We start from the raw sequence: 13,865 nt of genomic DNA, 5'->3' as shown, positions 1-13,865 counted from the left end.
AAAAATGTAAAAATTGGGGGTGAAATCCCAAAAATGGGAAAAAAAAAGCAAAAATGGGGAGAAAAATCAAAAAAAGGGGAAAAAACCCCAAAAAATGGGAGAAAAATGTAAAAGTTGGGGGTGAAATCCCAAAAATGGGGAAAAAACCAAAAAATGGGTGAAAAAAATCCCCAAAATAGGAAAAAATAACCCAAAAACTTGTGAGAAAAATGGAAATGAGGATCCTTGGGGACATTTGGGGACATTTGGGACATTTGGGGACATTTCGGGACATTTGGGACATTTGGGACATTTGGGACATTTGGGACATTTGGGGACATTTGGGACATTTGGGACATTTGGGACACTTGGGGACACTTGGGGACACTCAGTGACCCTTGGGGACCCTCAATGACCTTTGGTGACCCTTGGGGACACTCAATGACACTTTGTGACACTTGATGACGTTGAGTGACCCTTGGTGGCCCTTGGTGACCCTCAATGACACTCGATGGCACTTGGTGACCCTTGGTGGCCCTTGGAGACACCTGGGGACTTTTGGTGACCCTCAATGACCCTTGGTGACCCTCGGTGCCCCTTGGTGGCCCTCAATGACACTCGGTGACCCTCAATGACATTTGGGGACCCTTGGGGACCCTTGATGACCCTTGAGGACACTCTGGTGACATGACCCTTGGTGGCACTTCAGGACTTTTGGTGACCCTTGGTGACCCTTGGGGATATTTGGTGACCCTTGGGGACATTCAGGGACACTCGATCACCCTTGGTGGCACTTGGTGACCCTTGGGGGCCCTTGGCGACCCTCGATGACCCTTGGGGACCCTCAGTGATCCTCTATGACCCTTGGGGACCCTCAATGACACTCGGTGACACTCGATGACGTTTGGTGACACTCTGGTGACCTTTGGTGACCCTTGGGGACACTCGATGACCCTCATTGACCCTTGAGGACATTTGGGGACACTCAATTACCTTTGGTGACCCTTGATGACCCTCGATGACCCTTGGTGACACTCGACATTTGGTGACCCTTGGGAACCCTCAATGACATTTGATGACACTCTGGTGACATTTGGGGACATTTGGTGACCCTCAGTGACCCTCGGTGACCCTCGATGACACTCGGTGACACTCAGTGACCCTCGGTGACCCTCGATGACACTCGGTGACACTCAGTGACCCTTGGGGACCCTCAGTGACCTTTGTTGGCCCTTGGGGACACTCAATGACTCTTGGTGACACTTGGGGACACTTGGTGACTCTCGGTGACCCTCTGGTGACCCTTGGGGACCCTTGGTGACCCTTGGTGACACTCGATGGCACTTGGTGACCCTTGGGGACGCTTGATGACTCTTGGTGACCCTTGGTGGCCCCAGGTGCCACTTGGTGACCCTTGGTGACCCTTGGTGACCCTCGGTGACACTCAGTGGCACTCGATAGCACTTGGTGACCCTTGGGGACACTCGTTGACACTCAATGACACCTGGGGACACTCTGGTGACACTCCGGAACCCTTGGGGGACACTCTGGTGACACTCAGTGACCCTTGGAGACCCTTGGGGACACTCAATGACTCTCAATGGTGTTTGGTGACCCTTGGTGACCGTTGGGGACACTCAGTGACCCTTGGGACCCTCAATGACCTTTGGTGACCCTTGGGGACCCTCAATGACCCTTGGGGACACTCGATGACCCTCAATGACCCTCGATGACGTTTGGTGACACTCTGGTGACATTTGGTGACCCTCAGTGACCCTTGGTGACCCTCGGTGCCCTTTAGCGACCCTCAATGACACTCAGTGACACTCAATGACGTTTTGCGACACTCTGGTGACATTTGGTGACCTTCGGTGACCCTCTGATGACCCTCGGTGACCCTCTGATGACCCTTGGTGACCCTCGGTGACCTCGATGACCCTCGGTGACACTCTGGTGTCCCTCGGTGTCCCTCAGTGGGTGTCCCCCGCCGTCCCCAGTGTCACACGGACACCGATCCCTGCCGGAAGTCACTCGGGCCCAGGAGGGCGTTGACCAGGACGGGGTGACCGCGGTGACATTCGGCCATGGCCGCCCTCAGCACGGCCACCACCCTGTCCTCGGTGTCCCCAGTGTCCCCTCGGGTGTCCTTGATGTCCTTGATGTCCCCGATGTCCCCTCCGGTGTCCCCAGCGCTGTCCAGGACGAAGCCGCGGCCGCCCAACGCCGTCGCCACCGCGTGGTAATCTGGGGACACATGGGTGGCATTGTCACCAGGGGTGGCATTGTCACCTCCGGGGGTGGCATTGTCACCTCCATGGGTGGCATTGTCACCTCTGTGGGTGGCATTGTCACCTCCACAGGTGGCATTGTCATCTCCGTGGGTGGCATTGTCACCTCATGGGTGGCATTGTCACCTCTGTGGGTGGAATTGTCACCTCATGGGTGGCATTGTCACCAGGGGTGGCATTGTCACCTCCATGAGTGGCACTGTCACCTCTGTGGATGGCATTGTCACCTCCAGGGGTGGCATTGTCACCTCATGGGTGGCATTGTCACCGGGGGTGGCACTGTCACCTCCATGAGTGGCATTGTCACCTCATGGATGGCATTGTCACCTCCATGAGTGGCATTGTCACCGGGGGTGGCATTGTCACCTCATGGATGGCATTGTCACCTCTGTGGGTGGCATTGTCACCTCATGAGTGGCATTGTCACCTCCATGGGTGGCATTGTCACCTCATGGATGGCATTGTCACCTCATGGGTGGCATTGTCACCGGGGGTGGCATTGTCACCTCATGGGTGGCATTGTCACCTCATGGGTGGCATTCACAGCAGGGTGGCATTGTCAACTCCATGGGTGGCATTGTCACCTCCATGGGTGGCATTGTCACCTCATGAGTGGCATTGTCACCTCCATGGGTGGCATTGTCACCTCATGGATGGCATTGTCACCTCATGGGTGGCATTGTCAACTCCATGGGTGGCATTGTCACCTCATGGGTGGCATTGTCACCTCCATGAGTGGCATTGTCACCTCATGGGTGGCATTGTCACCTTATGGGTGGCATTGTCACCTCCATGGGTGGCATTGTCACCTCTGTGGGTGGCATTGTCACCTCCATGGGTGGCATTGTCACATCCATGGGTGGCATTGTCACCTCGTGGGTGGCATTGTCACCTCATGGGTGGTATTGTCACCTCCATGAGTGGCATTGTCACCTCCATGAGTGGCATTGTCACCTCATGGGTGGCATTGTCACCTCCGGGGGTGGCACTGTCACCAGGGGGTGGCATTGTCACCTCCACAGGTGGCATTGTCACCTCATGGGTGGCATTGTCACCTCGTGGGTGGCATTGACAGCAGGGGGTGGCATTGTCACCTCATGGATGACATTGTCACCAGGGGTGGTATTGTCACCTCATGAGTGGCATTGTCACCTCTGTCGGTGGCACTGTCACCTCCACAGGTGGCATTGTCACCATGGGGGCAGGGAGGTGGTCACTCAGTGGTCAGTGGTCAGTTGGTCACTCAGTGGTCACTCAGTGGTCAGTTGGTCACTCAGTGGTCAGTGGTCACTCAGTGGTCAGTTGGTCACTCAGTGGTCAGTCAGTGGTCAGTCAGTGGTCATTCAGTGGTCATTCAGTGGTCAGTGGTCACTCAGGAGTCACTCAGTAGTCAGTGGTCACTCAGTGGTCACTCAGGGGTCACTCAGTGGTCAGTGGTCACTCAGTGGTCACTCAGTGGTCACTCAGTGGTCACTCACCGCTGTAGGCCAGCCCGCAGCCCACGGCGCTGCCCAGCAGGGGGAGCTGCTGTCCCTGGCTGTGGGTCCGGGATGGGTCAGTGGTCAGTTGGTCACTCAGTGGTCACTCAGTGGTCAGTGGTCAGTTGGTCACTCAGTGGTCACTCAGTGGTCAGTTGGTCAGTTGGTCAGTGGTCACTCACCGCTGTAGGCCAGCCCGCAGCCCACGGCGCTGCCCAGCAGGGGGAGCTGCTGTCCCTGGCTGTGGGTCCGGGATGGGTCAGTGGTCAGTTGGTCACTCAGTGGTCACTCAGTGGTCAGTGGTCAGTTGGTCACTCAGTGGTCACTCAGTGGTCAGTGGTCAGTTGGTCACTCAGTGGTCACTCAGGGTCACTCAGTGGTCACTCAGTGGTCACTCACCGCTGTAGGCCAGCCCGCAGCCCACGGCGCTGCCCAGCAGGGGGAGCTGCTGTCCCTGGCTGTGGGTCAGTGATGGGTCAGTGATGGGTCAGTGGTCACTCAGTGGTCACTCAGTGGTCAGTGGTCACTCAGTGGTCAGTTGGTCAGTTGGTCACTCACCGCTGTAGGCCAGGCCGCAGCCCACGGCGCTGCCCAGCAGGGGGAGCTGCTGTCCCTGGCTGTGGGTCAGTGATGGGTCAGTGGTCACTCAGTGGTCAGTTGGTCACTCAGTGGTCAGTGGTCACTCACCGCTGTAGGCCAGCCCGCAGCCCACGGCGCTGCCCAGCAGGGGGAGCTGCTGTCCCTGGCTGTGGGTCAGGGATGGGTCAGTGATGGGTCAGTTGGTCACTCAGTGGTCAGTTGGTCAGTTGGTCACTCAGTGGTCACTCAGTGGTCACTCACCGCTGTAGGCCAGGCCGCAGCCCACGGCGCTGCCCAGCAGGGGGAGCTGCTGTGGGTCAGTGATGGGTCAGTGATGGGTCAGTGGTCAGTGGTCAGTGATGGGTCAGTTGGTCAGTGGTCACTCAGTGGTCAGTGGTCAGTTGGTCACTCAGTGGTCAGTTGGTCACTCAGTGGTCAGTTGGTCACTCACCGCTGTAGGCCAGCCCGCAGCCCACAGCGCTGCCCAGCAGGGGGAGCTGCTGTCCCTGGCTGTGGGTCAGTGATGGGTCAGTGGTCAGTTGGTCACTCAGTGGTCACTCAGTGGTCAGTTGGTCAGTTGGTCAGTTGGTCACTCACCGCTGTAGGCCAGCCCGCAGCCCACGGCGCTGCCCAGCAGGGGGAGCTGCTCGCGGCTGATCTGTGTCCAACCGGCGTCGTTCCCCACCAGCGCGATCACCGGGACCTGCGGACAGACAGACGGACACAGTGACAGGGACAGAGGGACAGAGGGACAGAGTGACAGTGACACGGGGACAGACAGAGGGACAGTGACACTGGGACAGAGGGACAGACAGAGGGACAGACAGTGACAGACAGAGTGACACAGGGACGCTGGGACACAGTGACACAGTGACACAGGGACCTGGGGGGACACAGGGACAGAGTGACAGTGACACTGGGACAGACAGAGGGACACAGGGACAGACAGAGGGACAGTGACACAGGGACCTGGGGGGACACACAGAGGGACAGACAGTGTGACAGACAGAGTGACACAGGGACAGAGTGACAGAGGGACAGGGAGAGACAGAGTGACACAGGGACCTGGGGGGACACGGACAGAGTGACAGAGTGACAGGGACAGAGTGACACAGGGACACAGTGACATGGCTGGGGACACGGACGGGGACACAGGGACACAGGGACCTTGCGGGGCAGGGACAGAGGGACAGAGTGACAGACAGAGGGACACAGTGACATAGTGACACAGAGACAGAGTGACACAGGGACAGAGTGACACGGCTGGGGACACGGACGGGGACAAAGTGACATAGGGACCTGGGGGGGGCAGGGACAGAGCCAGGGATGGGGACAGGGACACAGGGACCTGGACCTGGGGACAGTGACAGGGACAAAGTGACACAGGGACATGGAGACAGCGATGGGGACAGGGACAGTGACACTGATAGGTAACAGGTGACAATGACAGTAACACTGACAGGTAACAGGTGACATTGACAGGTGACAATGACAGTGACAGTGCCAGGTGACAGTGACACAGTGACAATGACAGGTGATAAAGACAGTGCCAGGTGACAATGACATTGACAGGTGACAGTGACAGTGGCAGTGAAACAGTGACACAGTGACACAGTGACACAGTGACAGTGACAATGACAGTGCCAGGTGGCAGTGACAGTGACAGTGACAATGACAATGACAGTGCCAGGTGACAATGACAGTGACACAGGTGACAGTGGCAGTGACCTTGTGGCGCACGAAGGTGTCGAACTCCATGAGGCTGAAGCCCAGAGAACCGTCCCCGTACAGGATCCACACCTGGGACAGCCCCGGTGTCACCAGTGCCACCAGAGTGCCACCAGAGTGTCACCAGTGTCACCAGAGTGTCACCCAGTGTCACCAGAGTGTCACCAGAGTGTCACCAGTGTCACCAGTGCCACCCCAGTGTCACCAGAGTGTCACCAGAGTGCCACCAGAGTGCCACCAGAGTGTCACCCCAGTGTCACCCCGGTGACACCTGTGGGTGGCCCTGAGGACCCTCCAGCCCCCTCAATGTCCCCCACGTCCCCGATGTCCCCAATGTCCCCAATGTCCCAATGTCCCCATGTCCCCAATGTCCCCGATGTCCCCGATGTCCCCGATGTGCCCCCGCCATGTCCCACTGATGTCTCCCCAGTGTCACCAGTGTCCCCATCCCCCCATTGTCTCAAATGTCCCCCAATGTCCCCAGTGTCCTCCATTCCCACTGTCCCCATGTCCCCAATGTCCCCATACCCCCAATGCCCTCATTGTCCCCAATGTCCCCCAGTGTCTCCATTGTCCCCCAATGTCCCCAGTGTCCCCCCAGTGATCCCATCCCTCCAACGTCACCACGGTCCCCGCTGTCCCCCCAATGTCCCCAATGTCCCCATTTCCCCAGTTTCCCCAATGTCCCAAACACCCCCACTGTCCCCCCGCTGTCCCCCCGGTGTCACCTCAGCCTCGGGCCGGCAGAGTTTGGCCCCGAGTGCGAATCCTCCGCCCACGCCCAGAGTGCCAAAGGGACCTGTGGGGACATGGGGACATTGGGGACAGTGGGGACATTGGGGGGACATTGGGGGGATTGGGGACATTGGGGACATTGGGGACATTGGGACATTGGGGACATCGGGGACAATGGGGACATCGGGGACATTGGGGGGATTGGGGACATTGGGGACATTGGGGACATTGGGGGGACATTGGGGACACTGGGGGGATTGGGGACATTGGGGACATTGGGGGACATTGGGGGACACTGGGACATTGGGGACATTGGGGACACTGGGGACATTGGGGACATTGGGGACATCAGGGACACCAGGGACATCAATGCCACCACAGCGGGGACACGAGGGGACATCACTGCCACAGGCACTGGGGACAGCAGGGACATCACTGCCGTGTCCCCACGAGGTCTGGCCGTGTCCCCAAACTGTTCCCAGGTGTCCCCTGGCCAGGGTGACCATGTCCCCAGGTGTCCCTTCACTGTCCCCAAACTGTCCCCAGGTGTCTCCTGGCTGGGGTGGCTGTGTCCCCACGTGTCCCCATGTGTCCCTGGCCGTGTCCCCAGGTGTCCCCACATGTTGCCTCACTGTCCCTAGGTATCCCCTGGCTGTGTCCCCGTGTGTCCCCAGGTGTCCCCACCCTGTCCCCACATGTCTCCTGGCTGTGGTGCCCATGTCCCCACGTGTGCCCACATGTCCCCTCGCTGTCCCCGTGTGTCTCCTGGCTGTGGTGCCCATGTCCCCATGTGTCCCCTCACTGTCCCCATGTGTCCCCTTGTGTCCCCTGGCTGGGGTGCCCATGTCCCGGTGTGTCCCCAGCTGTCCCCTCCCTGTCCCCACGTGTCCCCAGGTGTCTCCTGGCTGTGGTGGCCGTGTCCCCATGTGTCCCCATGTGTCCCCACGTGTCCCCAAGCTGTCCCCAGGTGTCCCTGGCTGTGTCCCCAGGTGTCCCCAGGTGTCTCCTAGCCGGGGTGGCCGTGTCCCCACATGTCCCTAAACTGTCCCTGTGTGTCCCTTGGCCGGGGTGGCCATGTCCCCACGTGTCCCCCCCCTGTCCCCGCGTGTCCCCTCCGTACCGGGGTCCAGCCATGCCCGCGGCTGCCGGGGCCGGACGCTGTACGCCGCTGTGGCCACAAAGTCACCGCCATCGGCCACCAGGAGAGTCTGAGGGGACAGGAGCCGGTCCAGGGCCAGCAGCAGGGACAGCGGGTTCAGGTGGCACCCCGGGGACACCGCGGCCATGGCCCTGCGGGGACAGGGACAGTGACACAGGGCCAGCAGCAGGGACAGCGGGTTCAGGTGACACTGCGGGGACACTGCGGCCATGGCACTGCGGGGACAGGGACAGTGACACAGGGACAGGGACAGGGACAAGGACAGCGGGTTCAGGTGACACGCCGGGGACACCGCGGCCATGGCACTGCGGGGACAGGGACACAGTGACAGGGGTGACAGGGACAGGGACAGTGACACAGGGACAGGGACATGGGGACAGGGGTCACAGGGACACAGGGACATGGGGACAGGGCCAGCAGCAGGGACAGCGGGTTCAGGTGACACCCCGGGGACACCGCGGCCATGGCACTGTGGGGACAGGGACAGTGACACAGGGACAGGGACAGAGTGACAGTGACACAGGGACAGGGACACAGGGACAGGGGTGACAGGGACACAGGGACACAGGGACAGGGCCAGCAGCAGGGACAGCGGGTTCAGGTGACATCCAGGGGACACCGCGGCCATGGCCCTGTGGGGACAGGGACAGTGACACAGGGACAGGGCCAGCAGCAGGGACAGGGGCAGGGTGACAGGGACACAGGGACACTGATGGGGACAGGGACAGGGACAGTGACATGGGGACAGGGACAGGGGGACAGGGGGACACAGGGACAGGGACACAGGGACAGGGACAGGGACAGTGACACAGGGACAGGGACAGGGACACAGGGACAGGGACAGGGGGACAGGGGGGCTGAGCCCAGGAGCCCCAAAAAATGGGGAAAAATAAAAAAAAATAAAATAAAAAAAAAAGGGAACGAACCCAGAAACCCCAAAAAAAGGGAAGGAACCCAAAAGTACCAAATGAGGGGGAATGAGCCCAAAAATCCCCTAAAAAAGGGAATGAGCCCAAAAATTTCCCCAAAAAGGGGAATGACCTCAAAAGTTCCCAAAAAGGAGAATGAGCCAAAAAATCTCCTCCAAATAGAGGAACAACCTCAAAAATCCCAAACAAAAAGGGGGAATGAGCCCCAAAATCTCCCCCAAAAAAGGGGAATGATCCAAGAAATCCCCAAAAAAGGGGAATGAGCCCAAAAATCCTAAAACGGGGGGAGTCTGAGCCCAAAAATCCCCCCTAAAAGGGAATGAGTCCAGAAATCCCAAAAAAAAGGGGAATGACCTCAAAAATCCCCCCAAAAAGGGTAATGAGCCCCAAAATCCTAAATGGGAGGGGTCTGAGGCCAAAAATCCCCCAAAAAAGGGAATGAGCCAAGAAATAGCAAAAAAAAGGGGTCAGAGCCCAGAAACCCCCCAAAAAAGGGGAATGACCCCAAAAATTTCCCCAAAAAAGAGGAATGAGCCCAAAACTCTCCTCCAAAAAAGAAAAATGAGCCCAAAAATCCCCCCAAAAAAGGGGAATGAGCCCAAAAATCCCAAATGGGAGGGGTCTGAGCCCAAAAATCCCCCCTAAAAGGGAATGAGTCCAGAAATCCCAAAAAAAAGGGGTCAGAGCCCAGAAACCGCAAAAAAAGGGGAATGACCCCAAAAATTCCCCCAAAAAGTGATCTGAGCTGAAAGTCCCCAAAAAAAGGGGAATGAGCCCAAAAATCACAAAGAAAAGGGAAATGAGCCCAAAAATCGCAAAGAAAAGGGAAATGAGCCCAAAAATCCCCCCAAAAAGGGGAATGAGCCCAAAATTCCCCCCAAAAAGGGGAATGAGCCCAAAAATCCCCCCAAAAAAGGGGAATGAGCCCAAAAATCCCCAAAAAAGGGGATCTAAGCCCAAAAATCCCAAATGGGAGGGGTCTGAGCCCAAAAGTCCCCCCAAAAAAGGGGAATGAGCCCAAAAATCCCCCAATAAAGGGGAATGAGTCCAGAAATAGCAAAAAAAAGGGGTCAGAGCCCAGAAACCCCCCAAAAAAGTGGAATGAGCCCAAAAATTCCCCCAAAAAGTGATCTGAGCTGAAAAGTCCCCAAAAAAAGGGGAATGAGCCCAAAAATTCCCCCAAAAAGGGGTCTGAGCCCAAAAATCGCAAAAAAAGAGAAGAGTGATCCCAAAAATTCCCCAAAAAAAGGGATCTAAGCCCAAAAATCCTAAATGGGAGGGGTCTGAGCCCAAAAATCCCCAAAAAAAGGGGAATGAGCCCAGAAATCCCAAAAAAAAGGGGAATGACCCCAAAAATCTCCTCCAAAAAAGGGGAATGAGCCCAAAAATCCCAAATGGGAGGGGTCTGAGCCCAAAAATCCTAAATGAGGGGGGTCTGAGCCCAAAAATCCCCCCAAAAAGGGAAGGAGTCCAGAAATAGCAAAAAAAAGGGGTCAGAGCCCAGAAACCTCCAAAAAAAGGGGAATGAGCCCAAAATTTCCCCCAAAAAGTGATCTGAGCTGAAAAGTCCCAAAAAAAGGGGAAAGAGCCCAAAAATCCCCCAAAAAAAGGAATGAGCCCAAAAATTCCCCAAAACAGAAAAATGACCTCAAAAATCCCCCAAAAAAGGGATCTAAGCCCAAAAATCCTAAATGGGAGGGTCTGAGCCCAAAAATGTCCCCAAAAAAGGGGAATGGGCCCAAAAATCCCCCAAAAAAGGAAAATGAGCCCAAAAATCCCCCAAAAAAGGGGAATGAGCCGATAAATCCCCAAAAAAGGGATCTAAACTCCCATTCCCTATTGGGAATGACCCCAAAAATCTCCTCCAAAAAAGGGGTCTGAGCCCAAAAATCCCCCAAAAAAGGGGAATGAGCCAAGAAATCCCAAAAAAAGGGGAATGACCCCAAAAATCCCAAATGGGAGGGGTCTGAGCCTAAAAGTCCCCCAAAAAAGGGGAATGAGCCATGAAATCCCAAAAAAAGGGAAATGACCCCAAAAATTCCCCCAAAAAGAGGAATGATCTGTCCCAAATGTCCCCAAATGCCCCAATGCCCCAATGTCCCCACTGTCCCCAATGTCCCCAAGGATGTCCCCTCTGTCCCCGATGTCCCCAACATCCCCAATGTCCCCAATGATGTCCCCAATGTCCCCCAATGTCCCCGACCCCCCCAATGTCCCCAACGTCCCCAATGTCCCCAACCCCCCCAATGTGCCCCAATGTCCCCAACGTCCCCAATGTCCCCAATGTCCCCAATGTCCCTGATGTCCCCAATGTCCCCAATGTCCCCATTGTCCCCAATTTCCCAATGTCCCCAATGTCCCCAGTGTCCCTCCAATGTCCCCAATGCCCCCAATGTCCCCACTGTCCCCAATGTCCCCAAATGTCCCCAATCCCCCAATGTCCCCAATGTCCCCAATGTCCCCAATGTCCCCAATGTCCCCAATGTCCCCAAATGTCCCCAATGTCCCCAATGTCCCCAATGTCCCCAATGTCCCCAATGTCCCCAATGTCCCCAACACCCCCAATGTCCCCAAGGTCCCCAGTGTCCCCAATGTCCCCAATGTCCCCGCTGTCCCCTCTGTCCCTCACCGGATTTCTCTCTCCCGCTCCGTCTCCGCCTCTCTCAGCGTCTCCAACCACTCCTGGGGGCAGCGGAGCCCCGGGAGGCTCCGGGACAGCGCCACCAGCAGCGCCGCGGGGTCACCTGGGGACACAGAATGTCACCTGGGGACACAGAAATGTCACCTGGGGACACAAAATGTCACCTGGGGGACACAAAATGTCACCTGGGGATACAGAAATGTCACCTGGGGGACACAGAAATGTCACCTGGGGACACAAAATGTCACCTGAGGACACAAAATGTCACCTGGGGACACAAAATGTCACCTGGGGACACAAAATGTCACCTGGGGATACAGAAATGTCACCTGGGGGACACAGAAATGTCACCTGGGGGACACAGAAATGTCACCTGGGGACACAAAATGTCACCTGGGGATACAGAAATGTCACCTGGGGACACCAAAATGTCACCTGGGGACACAAAAATGTCACCTGGGGACACAAAAATGTCACCTGGGGACACCAAAATGTCACCTGGGGACACAAAAATGTCACCTGGGGACACAAAATGTCACCTGGGGACACCAAAGTGTCACCTGGGGGACACAAAATGTCACCTGGGACACCAAAGTGTCACCTGGGACACAAAATGTCACCTGGGGGACACAAAATGTCACCTGGGGGATACAAAATGTCACCTGGGGACACAAAATGTCACCTGGGGACACAAAATGTCACCTGGGACCTCAAAAGTGGCACCAGGGACCCCAAAGTGTCACCTGGGGGACACAAAATGTCACCTGGGGACACAAAAATGTCACCTGGGGACACAAAAATGTCACCTGGGACACAAAAATGTCACCTGGGGACACAAAAATGTCACCTGGGGACACAGAAATGTCACCTGGGGACACAAAATGTCACCTGGGGACACAAAAATGTCACCTGGGACACCAAAAATGTCACCTGGGGACACCAAAATGTCACCTGGGGACACAAAATGTCACCCGGGGGACACCAAGTGTCACCAACGACCCTAAAGTGTCACCCAGGAGCTCAAAGTGTCACCTGGGACCACAAAAATGTCACCAGGAACACAAAATGTCACCTGGGGGACACAGAAATGTCACCTGGGGACACCAAGTGTCACCTGAGGACACAAAATGTCACCTGGGAGCCCAAAGTGTCACCTGGGACCCCAAAAATGTCACCTGGGACACAAAATGTCACCTGGGGGACACAAAAATGTCACCTGGGGGACCCCAAGTGTCACCTGGGACCTCAAAGTGTCACCTGGGACCCCAAAATGTCATCTGGGGGACACCAAGTGTCACCTTGGGACACAGAAATGTCACCTGGGGACACAAAATGTCACCTGGGATCCCAAAGTGTCACCTGGGGGACACAAAATGTCACCTGGGGACACCAAACCGCCTGGGGTCAGCCCCAAACCGGCTCATTCCAGCCCCAAACCGGTTCATTCCCACCCCAAACCGGTTCAATTAAACCCCAAACCGGTTCATTCCGACCCCAAACCGGTTCATTTCCACCCCAAACCGGTTCATTCCGACCCCAAATTTCCTCATTCCAGCCGCAAACCGGCTCATTCCGACCCCAAACCGGTTCATTCCGACCCCAAACCGGTTCATTCCGCCCCAAACCGGTTTATTTGCTCCCAGAGCCGCTCACCCTGCACGGCAGCCGCGGTTTCCAGAAGACGTCGGGTCGCGGTTTGACCCCAAAACTGCCCCATACCGACCCCAAACCGGCTCATTCCGACCCCAAACCGGCTCATTCCAACCCGAAACTGGCTCATTCCAACCCCAAACCGGTTAATTCCGCCCCAAACCGGTTCATTCGCCCCCAGAGCCGCTCACCCTGCACGGCAGCCGCGGTTTCCAGAACACGTCGGGTCGCAGTTTGACCCCAAAACTGCCCCATACCAACCCCAAACCAGTTAATTTCCACCCCAAACCGGTTCATTCCAGCCCCAAACCGGTTCATTTCCACCCCAAACCGGTTCATTCCGCCCCAAACCGGCTCATTCCCACCCCAAACCGGTTCATTCCGCCCCAAACCGGCTCATTCTGACCCCAAACCAGTCCATACCAACCCCAAACCGGCTCATTCCCACCCCAAACCGGTTCATTCCGGCCCCAAACCGGTTCATTCCGGCCCCAAACCGGTTCATTCCTCCCCAAACCGGTTCATTCCGCCCCAAACCAGTTGATTTGCCCCAGAGCCGCTCACCCTGCACGGCAGCCGCTGTTTCCAGAAGACGTCGGGTCATGATTTGACCCAAAAACCAGCTCAGTCTCACCCCAAACCGGTTCATTCAAACCCCAAACCGGCTCATACCGACCCCAAACCGGTTCATTCAAACCC

The 13,865-nt window shown here is 56.6% G+C and overlaps 1 protein-coding gene across 4 annotated transcripts in view; it reads right to left on the bottom strand.

The window, feature by feature from the left end:
- Positions 1 to 1,817: 1,817 nt before the first annotated feature.
- ILVBL (ilvB acetolactate synthase like) overlaps positions 1,818 to 13,865 on the bottom strand; it is a 43,215-nt gene continuing 31,167 nt past the window's right edge. The window contains exons 11-16 of one of the 4 annotated variants that reach the window (XM_072920113.1): positions 11,505 to 11,619; positions 7,908 to 8,077; positions 6,781 to 6,851; positions 6,053 to 6,124; positions 4,922 to 5,027; positions 1,818 to 2,223 (exon numbers count right to left, since the gene is read on the bottom strand). In XM_072920113.1, coding sequence (XP_072776214.1) covers positions 1,979 to 2,223; positions 4,922 to 5,027; positions 6,053 to 6,124; positions 6,781 to 6,851; positions 7,908 to 8,077; positions 11,505 to 11,619 — 779 coding nt within the window. In that variant the 3' untranslated portion in view covers positions 1,818 to 1,978. The remainder of the gene's footprint in view (positions 2,224 to 4,921; positions 5,028 to 6,052; positions 6,125 to 6,780; positions 6,852 to 7,907; positions 8,078 to 11,504; positions 11,620 to 13,865) is intronic. The other 3 variants (XM_072920116.1, XM_072920114.1, XM_072920115.1) reach the window with 3 other exon arrangements.

This window comes from Taeniopygia guttata, chromosome 30, assembly GCF_048771995.1.
Source record: "Taeniopygia guttata chromosome 30, bTaeGut7.mat, whole genome shotgun sequence".
NCBI classification, from domain to species: Eukaryota; Metazoa; Chordata; class Aves; order Passeriformes; family Estrildidae; genus Taeniopygia; species Taeniopygia guttata.
The sequence above is the reverse complement of the archived record's forward strand: the minus strand, read 5'-3'. Positions and strand labels throughout refer to the sequence as shown.